The sequence below is a fragment of the Strix uralensis genome, chromosome 1, assembly GCF_047716275.1.
Source record: "Strix uralensis isolate ZFMK-TIS-50842 chromosome 1, bStrUra1, whole genome shotgun sequence".
Lineage (NCBI taxonomy): Eukaryota > Metazoa > Chordata > Aves > Strigiformes > Strigidae > Strix > Strix uralensis.
The window spans coordinates 36058641-36071835 of NC_133972.1; the positions used below are offsets into that span (position 1 = coordinate 36058641).

The 13195-nt window shown below is 43.6% G+C and overlaps 1 protein-coding gene across 1 annotated transcript; it reads right to left on the reverse strand.

The window, feature by feature from the left end:
• Positions 1-1205: 1205 nt before the first annotated feature.
• Positions 1206-10183, reverse strand: MALSU1 (mitochondrial assembly of ribosomal large subunit 1). Its single transcript, XM_074862744.1, is given in 5 exon segments — positions 1206-3608; positions 4822-4903; positions 7781-7959; positions 9947-10156; positions 10159-10183. Coding segments are annotated over 5 exon segments (675 nt in total). The 3' UTR covers positions 1206-3429.
• Between the last annotated feature and the right edge of the window lie 3012 nt (positions 10184-13195).

A 13195-nucleotide genomic window follows, 5' to 3' on the forward strand; every position in this document is an offset into this window, starting at 1 on the left:
TCTCTCTCTCAAATAACGACGTTATAGTCTGTGGTACAACCTGTAGTTCACGGTTTCAGTGTTTAGCAGATCACTTAGGCTGATTTGCTGTGGAAGGGATGTGTACTCAACTGCCTTGACCCAGGGCAAACATGCAGGAATATTTAACAGGTTTGAAATGAGATCTGAATCACAGTTAAATTTTTTTTTTTTGGGCGGGGGGCTGCTTTTTACCCAGTCTTTACCTTGGTGCTCTCAGGGTGATTGAAACTCTGTAACAGGCCTAGAAGCTTGGATAGGCAGAACCAGTCACACTAGCAAACAGATGTGATGGCAACCTGTATCTCACTCCCACCACCCGAACACACACCTCTTGCCAGTGAGGCGGTATCACCTCTCCAATTAGATCTTTGTTAATGTTATTTGGAATAGAAATGAGACTAGATGAGCACTTTAGTGTGAGAGGGAAGGGTTGGGGAGTGAAGCACTGTTGTGAATAATATAATTCTGTACCTTTTGAAGAGGAGTGGAAAACCAATCTTGTTTTCCAAACTCTTGAACCCTCCCACTTATCTTTACAGTTCATTTACTGGGACCAACCGGCTGAAAGAGGCAGTTGAAATTATGTCTGTAGAAGACACTGCATAGGGTATTGCATTTCACAGGCACCTCTGTGCTCATTTTTCTATGCTGATATTGAGCTATCTTCTTGGAACCAGCATCACTGCCATTTGAGCAACATAAGAAGCCTTCCTCTGTATTTCTGGTGCATTTGTGACAGCTAAACCCCAGACTGTTTTAAGCATTTGCTTAATCATGATGCTTTTATTTGCTTCTAACCTGTCAAAGCTTTTATTCCTAAGCTGCAATTTCCAAGGCATGCGCTCTTTGTATTAGTTTTCATTAAATGAAGCATGTGTGCTGTGCAGGGCAGTGTGGTCTCAACGTGGTATCAGGGCATAGGATTTTTAAACAAACATGAAAAATTGTGGAGTAAGTACCTGAGCTGGGCTGCAACAGAGATGTTAGCTCAACTGATGGATGCAAACACTGCTTGGTAATGAAGTTACTTGAATATGGGGCAGCAAATTAGTGAAATGATGACAAAAGTCCCACCTTGGTAGTTGTTTCTCCTGTTCATCCCACCATCGAGGCATTCTGCACTGAGCCAAACCTGCATGTACCTCAGTACAGGAGGACTGAATGATGAATCTATAGTCAATGGACAAGCTGCTCAGTATTTTTATTTTACACAGAAATCACCTGATCCATAGAACTGAAGCCTGTTTTTCTTCCAAAAGGGGTTTAACGTTGCACAGTACTGATCATCCAGACCATCTTTGTTAGTTCCTAGGTCGCAGTTTTTAAGAGGCTGAGGCCAAAGGCTCACTGAGGTCAGGCAGGTAACCTGGCTGGGGCACCGCGGTAACTCAGGACAGGCTGACTGCTGCTGTGAAAATGGGGGATGAGGAAGTGCCTTCCTTGAGCTGGCAGTTGTGATTATTTAACAGCAACCAGTGGATGTTCCATATAGCTCCTTTTCACAATGTGCTTTGGCAGTAAATTCAGTTATACTTTTTATTTTCCTGTTTTGTCTCCGCTGTTCATTCTTTTTTTTTTTTGTCTTGTCTTACAGACTATTACCTCTTTTTGGCGCTAAGAGTCCTAGTCTGTTCACATGGAAGCTGTTCCCTATCTCTTACTGTTGTTTTCTGGGTGCTTCTTTTGTTACTGTGCTCTTTGAAACAGGATACAGTATGCATTTCTGGTTACTAGATATGGGTTCATATAATGACATAATGTTTGCTGAACCTGCTTCTATTCATCTAGCATTACTTATCTTCAGCAGCAGCAGTAAAAGACAAATGGTTTCAGGGAATGATCCAAAGTTACTCCTATGTATCCCTCCTAGGAAGAAACACCCAATTTAGAACACATCGCTCTGTAAGATGGCCAAGGTTATCTTTCCCCCATGTGGATTACTTATTGACAAATCTTTCTTTGCAGTCAGACTTACCACCAATACCTTTATTTTGTAGGCAAAGATGTTTTATCTGCATAGTTTAACTACATTCAAGAAACGCTCCGTGCTTAATTTGCAGATCTGTTCCCTTGTATCAGTGAGCAGGTGAGCTCAGGGGCAGTTATTCCTGAAAGAAGAGGCTAGACACAGCAAGAAAACATGACCAGTCTGAAATGAAGGAGAAGGTTTTTTGGTTTGTGTGTTGTTTTGGTTTTTTTTAAAAAAATACACACCCCATTCCCCCTCAACACCACAACCACAGGCACAGAAAACCAAAGACACTTTCTTTGAGCATTACAAGCAGCTGCTGTACAGGGAGGAGATGCAGACAGGGCTTAAAGCAGTTTGCGGGGCTATGGAGGAAAAAAGGTGATTACCCTCAGTATCTACTCTTCCTGCTTCCTGATGCACAGCAGAGCAAGCTTCTCCAGAAGGAACAGATCCTAATCTAGTGATGAAAGCCCTGTCCTGTAGTGGAGAAAAGCATCTTGTTTTACATAGATAAGTTCTGTTACCATCTTGAAGCTCTTCTAACTGGTTATTAGACTGTGCACCAGTTGGACTAAGAACACACTGTGCAATGACTTCTGAAAGTGCCAAACAGGCCATTAGCAGCAAGTAATGCTCAGTGCCTAAGGACTTCCTTTAGGACTCTTGCCCACTTCAAAGGAGCTGAATGTTTACACTGCCAGAGCACGTTGCCTCAGTGTCCTTTTCCAGAAACTAGGTGAGAGGAAAACTAGAAGAGCTGACTGCACATTGAATGTTTTAACATGAAGACAAGGAATTGAAGCTCTTCAGTTCTTTTTTTTATTATTATTAAAAACAGACTTGGCTGAAAAACTGACTTACTGTTCCGTTAAGACACTTGTATTTGTCACTGCTGCTCTTGGCTTTTATGTGCTCAGTAACACCAGTCTGTTTTCTCTCTTCCTTCAACTCAGAACATGACTTGCTTCATTGTGACCAGAAGCAAATGGCTTAATACAAGAAGCCTCATCCAAACTGTACTATTACACATAGTTTTTCCTTGCAGCACTCAAGTCTTTTTTGCACTGCCTCTCCAGGCATGTCTTTCAAAGAAAAACTATTACTGTAAAGTTTCGGTGTAAGTAGCTTAAGTAGCTGTCTTTGCTCCACTCTTCTTGCTACAGGTTCCACTGAGACAGTGGCTCCCCCAAGAAGCTCCTTTATGCTAGGATTCCTTCTTTGATATTTTATGGTTAATCTCAAGGGTCTTTTCCAACCTTAATAATTCTATGATTCTGATAATTTTTGTAGCTTGTTCAGAACTTCACCTAGGCACATCCAATAAATACACTGTTTTGTGCTGATCAACTGTAATGACTATTAATTCAGTAATCACGACTATATGTCTGTCTCATCTGTGAGGGCACAGTCATTTCTCTTTCCACCCAGCAGCTGCATTAAGTTCTTGTCTCAAGCTGATCACTGCTGTTAGGAGTCAGTCCAAATATAAAGTCTTCTGGCAATGATTGTGGAATCATCTGTGCTAACTGGTCATCGTAGGAACCAAGAGTCCATAGCTTCTCCAATTCGTAAGTGTCCCGTGTCTCTGGCAGCATGAAATGTATCACTATGCTACCTGCACAGAACAAAAATTTACAACAAATTAACATTAACTGTAAAGCACTGCTACGCTTCCAGTTGCAGAGTTTAAATCTTCCACCCCCATTGTGGCTAGATATAATGGGTCATCTGATGGAGGTCTCTTCTGAAGTTGCAGATTCCAGTTCTTGAACAGTGTTAGGAATTGGTCAGTCCTTCAAAAGACTCCAAGCCTACAGCCAGGAGAATGAGAGGGACAATATTCTGGTTTAAATTAAAACTATCACGAGACTCCAGACCAAAGAAGTTATGACTTCTAGGGGACAGAAGGACATCAAAAGAAATTTTACTCGAAAGAGTCCCCTCCCTGAGGTTATAGATGGACTTTAAGCTTTCCTATCTGACCAACAACATACAGCTCTAGCCAAGTAATTTCCCTGAGGTGTGTTGCTCACCATTCTCAGGCAGTTTTTATAATGCAACAGGTCCAAACTTTGATATAATAAGGTTTTTCTTACAGGTTTTCATTAATTCTGTGCAAACAATAGGGGAGAACATTAATGCCAGTGTATGTCTAATGCACTTTTTTCTAGTCATGCCTTTAAATTTCAATCTGTTTTCAGTTATAACTATCAAAATCAGTGACAGTAAAGTAACCAAGGCTTAACATCACTGGCTGCAGTGCCCCTCACCCACCCATGCTCTCTTTTAAGCCAAAACACAAAGTTAGAGGGTGAGATTCTAGAGCTAGTAACGAAGGAGAAATGCTTTCTGAACGCAGAGTCTTTTATGCCTGTGTAGAGAGTTTCACAGCTGTAGAATAAAGAATTAAACTCAGTTTCTTAGGACTGAGGTTTTACACTGTGTCATGGTATGATCTGGACAGTAGAAAAGTCTGTTCAACAGTTCACTATGAGGGCAGCATACGAAGAGCTCCCACACACCCAAACAGGCATTACATAAACCTGAGAAAAATGACTGAAGTAGCTTTTCTCTTTCCACTACTGTTATCTTCAATTTATTAAGACCTGTTTTAGCAACTGAAGAGTAGTTCCTGCTTTCTTCTTAGTGCCAGTGACTTTTAGTGAAAATTTATTTAGTATCTCATTGAGTTCAAGCAACAACAACTGGAATTCCAAAACAGCAAAGTATTGTGAACTCTCCACAGTGAGCAGGCTTTACGGTGAGATGCTTCCTTCAACAAAGAGCTCATGCAGAACTTAATATTTGTCAGATTTACAAATATTTACCAAAATCAATGCACAGCCAGTCATCTGTCTCTTTCCCTTCAATCCGAGTATGAGGATCACTTTCTTCTTTGTGATGCTTGTACTGAGAGAAGAAGCAATGGCAGAAAATGAAATACTTTGCATTTATTTAAAAGCACTCGACAGATAAGCTGGGCTTTGCTGAGTCACCTAGAGTTGTTTTAAATCTTAAATGGGTTAGATTACTTCGTGTTGGTTCTGGAGTCTGCACATAAAAAGAATAATATATACTTGCAGCACTGGAAAATAAGTACAGATTTCTCAATGGGATTTAGTATCAAATCTGGAATCCTAGCGCTCAGAATTCCCATACAGTTATCCATGAATTTTATAAGTGTCCATTTTTTCTCAAGATGAATATTGAATACAATTACTTAGCATTAAAGTAGTCTTTCCATTATCGGTTCCCTGTAGCTGCCATTACCACTCAGTTTTATTTCCTTTCAGATACCTTTCATTGTTTGTTTTACATTGGACAGTTAAGGATGCAGAAATAGAGATGCCAAGCTTATCTTCTTTTCAGATGGGAGTGGGGAGAGAACAAGTTCCAACCCATGCTACAAGGAAGGCATTCAAACAAGCCTCCTGTCTCTTGAGCGCACGCTCTCAACACTCAGGTTGCAAGATGGGAGAAAGCACGACTGGCACACAGGTTTCCAAGCTACAAACCACTGTGGGAAAAGGGAGGGGGCAGCTCAAAGCACAATGGCAAACTCTCAGGTAGGGCAAGGTAGTTACTTCCCTATGCAACGTAGTGGCTTTCACAGATGCCAGCTGGAGAGGCTCAACTCTCCCCACCTAGTACAGAAAGAACCTATGCACCCACCAGAGCTAAAGAAATTTGACAACTGGAGGCTTAAGTAGTGTCATTTTGGGATCTGGCATAACCTACTTGTTTCTTTACAAGAAGCATCACTAGAAAAAAAAAAAATGGAGTAAAGTCGACTGCATCTTCACAGACCTTCTTTATTCTACTTTATTTCTAGTTGAAGCAGTCAATGAAAAAAACATGGAAATCTTTTTCAAGCTGAAATTAAAAGCCAAACCAAACATTTATCTCAGCACAAGTCCACAAGGAAACAGAGAGTAAAACTGCATGGCTCTAATAGTTCTTCCTACCATGAAAGACAAAATACAAAGTAACAGGTTGTAACAGCGTGGCTGGCTAGCAAGTGAGTCCCGCTTCGCTGGGAAAGCAATTATCACAAAACACAACGGTTCCTGGTGGTTCCCCCACAATGCTGGCAGCTGGACAATGGCCCCGGTTCTCAAAACAGGATGGAGAACTTTCAAAATGTAATTCAAAACTAGCTCTACCTTCCTTTAAGATAGCCTATGAGATATCCTCAAAAACACGTAATTGTCAAAGACTCTCTGAAAGTCTGGTTAAAATACTGAAGAGCCCAGCGTGCACTACCATCAGCTATGTAACACAGGTTGGAAAGGCTGATCTCTGCTACAAGTTTCCTTCAGCCTTGTCTTTAAAGGCTCTGTAATGGTGAACAGATTATAACAAAGTCAAGGGTTAGTTTCTTCCTCCAACACGAAACCAGACAGGAAGGGGTACGCAGTCCCCAACTACGGACTGCCATTTACAAGCTACTGGAAGAGAAGCAGGACGGCCTCATGCTACACATGAGCCCCTCTGCATTTTAGTGTGAGTAAATCATGATTTACCATAACATTTTAGGTAGTGTAATGGTAAAGCTAGCCAGCTGCCTAGCAGCACTCCTGAGCACCCGCTCTGCTTTGCATCTGAAGCTTCAGCTTACTTTTTGCCTAGAAAACTTTCAATGCCACCAGGCAAGCTGAACCACTCTTGAGTACTCAGCCAGGCTTCCCGGGTTCTCATGATGCCCCGGAGGACGCCACGTCTCCCCAGAGGCTCTGCCCTTGCAAAAGAGCTGCTCTTAGAGCCACCAGAGGGAGTAGCCAGTTGTGGCACAGGCATGTTTTTGCAGGGTGGGTGGTATTCCCTCCTCTCTCCTGCTCTGGGGGATACCAAGAGCTGTTGATTTGAGACTAGCAAGTTATAGAGTACATATTAAGTGCTTAAATTTAGTACATTCAAATCACACTAATACAACTTCTAGTTTGAGGCAAAATTTTAGTTTGCAAAGTTGCATCTTGTGTTCTCTGCAGGAACTGAAACTTCCATCACGTGCTCAGAAAGGCACTGAAAAGCAATTCCATCTCCCCCTCTCTCAAGTAACAGCTGAAACCAATGGGACTGGAAGGAAGAAAGTAAAACCATGAGTCAAAGGAAAAATGGGGTCAGGATGGGAAAGCAAGCGTGTGAAGAGAAGACAAACTACAGATTGAGTACAGACACCTGACTGAGATGGGGGTTGGTCACATACCTCACACTGTACCAAACAGTGCAAGGTTTCTGTGCAAGGATGGCTGCTGCTGCCTCTCCTTTCCTCCTGTACACGCACAGTATGGTGACTATGAACTAGCAATTTGCTTTAGTAAGCCCATGAGGGGTCCCTGTGCCTCGTAACATGCCACCTTTTTTCCAGCCTTATGATACACCCAAGAACCTGGAAATTTTAGGGATTAGGGTTTGAGAACAGTCAGATTAAGCTATTTTGAATGAGTGCAAATAGCTATGAAGCTTGCTGGATGGAAGACAAAACTGGACATAGGTCATCATCACCATTTCACATCACTCTTGTTCTAGCCACCCAACCGTGCTAACGTCACCACTGTTCTAAATACAGAGAAGTTTGTTTTTAAAATATATTCTCTACATTTTGAGTAGTACCACTAAAGGAAAGAAGTACAAGTAGTTGCTAGATGTATTCAGGACTAAATGACATCAGGATGAGTAGTTTCATCTTGTCTGGTACACCCCTATACATGCAATCCTGGAGAAATTCCTTTCACAACAATTAAAGCATTCCCCAAAACCCAGAGAGTGCAGTGGGAACTGTCTTACCATTTTCAGCATGTAATGTGCCATTGCATGGAGATGTCGTGTTGAAGATCCACTCACAATTATAAAATAATTACAGTATTTTATTTCTGGAGGTAGCTGGATGACACAGATGTCTTTAGCATTTTCTTGCCTCAGCAGAGCTACAACAAAGTCAATGTTGAACTTTGGAAGAACAGTACCTGGCACAGACAGAAAAAATAATACAGTGGCAATTTATCTTTTTGATTCCAAAAATCAACCACTTAAGACTACATAAAATGACAATGAACTGAATTATAGCCCAAGATAGTCACTCATTGTGGAGTCTAGTTCCATACTGACAATGCAACATGAACTGCAGATTTTTTTAAATAATTTTTAAAACCATCAAAATGAAGAACTAAGCACTCTTCTGGTAGATAAATAACACTATCACTAGATATAGCAGTTAGCAAACATCAAGTTTCTTTTAGGTAACTTACTTATTTCATGTAGTTAGTACTTAAGAGTCAATGCTATCATCAGGTATTTGTCAATTAAGATGAATGATACCTAAGTACTTCAACAGACATTATTAAAACAACAGACAAAATTAAAAGCATTTCAGAACAATGCTTTTCAACAGGCCTGTGACAATACATGGTGATGAAATTACTCTAAAATCTTAAATAGATTAAATCAATATACTGAAAACAGAGCTGATGTGATATAGTGTGAAGGTACTCTTTATCTTCACATTGAGTAAAGCCACTTAAATTCTTTTTCCCTAGCCTGTTCTGCCACAGAGGATTGTGATATTGCAGACAAAGCTTCAGTCCTTCAACAGTTTAAGCAAGCCAGCTTAAAAACTAGTAAGTTTGTGCAACTACCTTCTGTTCACACCATGAAATCAGTTTGTTTCTAATTTGCTCTAATTATGTAGATGCAACTTGTGTGCATACTCAAGGCATAATCTAAATCTGTCAGCAATGCATGCCTGCCACTGTAAAGTGAACCTTAGTGCAGACTGAGCATCAGCACAAAGCCAAGCTTTGTATTTACCAATATAAAGAAAAAGCCAAACAAAAGAACAATAGTTACATATTATATGCATGAATGGGGATATGAAATTGGATCAGATCTTTGTAAATGAAAGCCTTTGAGCTTAGGGACTCATGCACTCTTTCAACTTTTGCTGTGGTCACACATGCAGAAAATTAGCAGTGGCCACAGCTCCTCTGGACGCAGCAGTTACAAAAGTTAAATATTTGCCTGGTAGCCACATGTGAAGTCTCTAGTGCCTACTTAGAGAACGAATGGTCTAAACAACCCCAGGCACACTCTGCCACACTGCAAGTCATGGTCAGATCTAGGCTAGAGAAGATTTGCAGAAGAGCTACAACAAGAAGCCAGCTCTGTGCACACAATGCTTTATACCCATAACCAGCCATTGTGCTGCTAAACCTGTTACCTGTACAGGGAAATTTCTTTGAGAGTGTACATCAGAGAAACACACCTCCCACTCGGCACCACTATCCTCACAGAAGTTCCTGTATGTATCTACACAGAGGCTTGGTCTATGCTAGCCACCGACTCCCCGCTTTACAGCAGGGCTTAGGAGGCGATGGCAGGTCAGCACAAACGCCGTGACCCGGCGGCCTGTGGTCTCAGCCGAGGTAAGGGCGATTCCATCGCACCAGGCACCCCCAGGATCCCCCCGCAGCTGCAGAATGAGATTCCAGGCATCCCCAGCAGTTACTTTCTTCCCGAGGGGCTACGTTTTGCTCAGGGCACCATTTCACAGAGTTGGGGAGCGCGGGGCAGAGCTGAGGGCCTTCGGTCCCCTTGACATCCCGCCTCACGACCACGCTCAGGCCTGCCGGGCCAGCGCCTTACCTGGCGCCGAGGCCGTGACACCAGCGCTTCACCCCCGCGGTTACCAGCTCTGAGGGCGCTCCGGCCGTGCCTTCCTAGCAGGGGAGGGCACGCGACACAGGCGCTCCCTCACCCGCTGCGAGGCCGGGGGCCTGCGGGAGCCTGAGGAGAACAGCTCGAGAGCGATTACACTTAACAACCACGAGAGAACCAGACCGAAGTACTAAGCGGGAAGTCTCAAGGACCACGACCGGTGTGGCGCACGGAGAGGCCCCGCCGGTTTACCCCGGCAGCTCGGCCCCCTCGGCTAGGCCGCCCTTCGCTGGGCCCTACCTGCCGCCTGGCGCCGCTCCGCCGCCGCCACCCCCAGCGCCCCGGCTCCGCCGCCTCCCGCGCCCCGCGGCGCCGCGCAGCCCCCGCCGACAGCCCCGGCCAGCCGGGGGAACGGCTCCGGCCGGAGGGCGGCCCCCGCCGCGGCGGAGATGGGCCGCAGCAGCCGGCACCCCCCCGCCACCGCCCGCCACATGCCCGCCGCCGCGCTCGGCACCGCGGCCCGCCCCTCCCCGACATACCGCCCAGCGATTGGCCAGCGGCGGAGACGCGCCTCTCCCCTCACTGGCGCATTCTGCCGTCGGTCGGGGAAGCACGTTGGGCGCATGCGCAGTGGCTACCGCCAGGCGGAGGCGGGCGCCGTTGGGCTGTGCCCGCGCGTTCGCGGAGGGTGGGTGCCGGCGGTGCCGGTGGCAGGGCGGCCGGGTGCTCGGGTGCTCGGCTCTGGGGAGCTCCCCTGGGACTGGGCGCCCTCTGAGCAGCGGCTTCTCTCACAGGAACCGCCGCTGGGGCCGCCGTGTTCCGGCCCAGCCCCGGGGCGCCCCCGCTCCCCTGTCGGAGTCCCGGTGCGGGGGTTTGGGTGCGTAGATGGGAGCGTCGGGGTCGGACTCGCCTTCCCCGTCCTCGTTTTGCGCTGCTTGTCAGTGTTTTCTGAGGGGTGCCTGAGCCACGAGGTGGTAAAGGGGAGGGATCGGTGGCAGGGAACGGGACCTGGACACCGGTAACCGGTAACCATCGCTCTGCTCTGATGGTTTATTGGGAAGCTGGAAAGAGGCTGACCACAAAACGTGGGCACTGCCACATAAACCCTAATCACGTATCCCAGTTCAAGCCTTTTGCCCCTTTTTAAAGGCTATGGTTTTGCCTAAAAAGCTGCAGCTGGTTTGAAACTAACACATTTTTCTTGGGAAAGTGTATTTTACATTTGTGTGATTCCCATGTACTGTTAATGGGCGCAGGTTAGTAGTCTTGCTATATTTGTTTCACTACGGAGAATGTTGTCAAGGGTTAAAAATCTATGACCTAGGCAAGTTCAAGCATTTGTATTTACTGTGGGTGAAACCTGTTTCCCTCCACCCCCTTCCCCTGAAGATATTGGCATTTATGCTGACAATAAAATAAAAGAATTACTGTTCAGACTGTTTTTCCCTCCCTTGCTGAGTATGATGGTAAAGCAAAGTTATTAAGACTTAAAAGGCATAATCTTGTGAATTATAGAGACGTGTAGTGATAAAAGTTTTAGCTTTAAAGGAAATTCAACTATGCTGTACAAGGCTGGAGGTGGTCAGTTACGCTAATAGGCCACAGTGTCTGGATGCCTCTTGCAAGGTTTAGTTTGATTCATCTACAATTCCTTCAGGGGCTTTTAGCCTTAGTTTCAGTTTAGAAATACTTGAGGTGAGAAAAAAATGCTACATCTGATGAGTGTCTTAATTGTGTGCTATAAAAAGTGTTCAAAAAGAAAAGGTGGGAGGAACAAAACAAGCAGTTTGAAATAATACATTTTTTAAAGTATTTTTTAACAAACTTGTTGCCCAACTAATGTTTCTGTTTCTCTTGGTGACATGTTTGAAAAGATGTTCTTTCTAAAGATGATATACATTTATGTTTGATGTCATTCTTCCATGTTACTTCTCCAAAGGGGATGCCTGAAACCTGTCGTGTAACATTTGCTGACGTTCACAAATCTGTTGTTTGTCAGCTGTTCTTGCCTTTGAAGGACATGAAGTTCATTTGTATCCTGATCTGTTCTGAAATTGGGTTCCTCAGCTGTTGTCTGGTTGTTAAGAAAGTCTCCTCGCTTCTCAGGCCTGTGGTGCTGTTGCTCTGAGCACACTTGGAGGGAGACTGCAAAAATGGCTAGATAACCCACGGTACTACCAGCTGTGCGTAAGTGAACTGAAGCAAATCCAGTTGTGTTTTCTGGAGGTAGATACTGTTGTGATCGGTAATTAAGCAACTCATCAAGTTTCTTACCTGATGGTATCTCTCTGAGACAAAGGAAATGTACTCTTTAAAGTCATTAGATGGTTTATTTGTCAATACAGCAGTTAGATTCCATTGTATAAAAGTAAAGATGTATGAAATGGAAGTTACAGCTGAAAAGGCAAAATCAAATTATAAAAATTTAATATTCTGATATGGTATTTAAAGGAAGATGGTGCAAGCTATTCTGTATACTTAGGTTAAAGGATAAAACAGTTCTTCAAGTATGCTCGAAATCTGTTCTCTATGCAAAAGCTTAAGATGTCTCTGAGCTCTTAACATGCAGTGTTTTGTTGAAACAAGATGCTTTCTGCATATAGCCTAGGTCAGCGGTAGCCTGCGTCATCACCGATCCTAAGTGTTATAGCTGTGACAGATTTAATTTTTTCATGCATTACAGGTCATCTTAAGCTTTCCATTAAACCCCTCTCCTGCCTCAAGCTAGAGCAACAAATAGAAATTACAGTCCTTGCTGTCAACAGCCTCGCTGATAACAGAGGACATAAACAGAAAACACTTTTCCTCCAAAAATTACTGCCTGAATATTAAGTCAGAGAATAGTTTTAGATGCCCAGTTATGGTTAGACAATGGGCTGTTATGTATATAGGAAGATGGAAGAATGGCAAATATGGTGCCTTTAATAATATAATTGAAATGGCCACACAAGAATTAAAATAATTGGAGAACCTGGAAACAGAAGAAGAAAAGAGGCTGTTGAACATTACAACTAAAGAACTAATCTCACAGGAATGTTTGAATCTGCTTTTTTTATATCCTTAAGTCATTTAAAGGTGTCCGTGCACACTGGGGAAGTGGTAGTGAAGACTAGATTCAGATAACAACAAGCATTTGACAGGTCTGTTAAGATACCAGGAAAATATGATTATGCTTATATATCACCTCAGGAACTGAGAACAGTATGTATCAGAGATGTTCCAAGACACAGTAAATAAGCTAATTATATTGATATATAGATCTTCAAAGAATTCAGTGTTTAGAAATAGATTGCATAAGGTCATTTGCCCAGCCCCCAACTGAAAGTTAATTTCACTTCGATCATAACCTTTAATATTAACAACAAGGCTCTTATGGAACTATTTAAAGCATTTTTGGTCTGTTTTCTCATCTCGGAGAACCTTTTTAGCAACCTCTTCCCTTCTACAAATAAGATGCCCTCCTTTTCTCCTCATCCAGTAATCCCACCTTCAGGAGCTCACTTCTGGTCTTGCACTGTGAAATGCCACGATGCAGAACGATGAGCACAG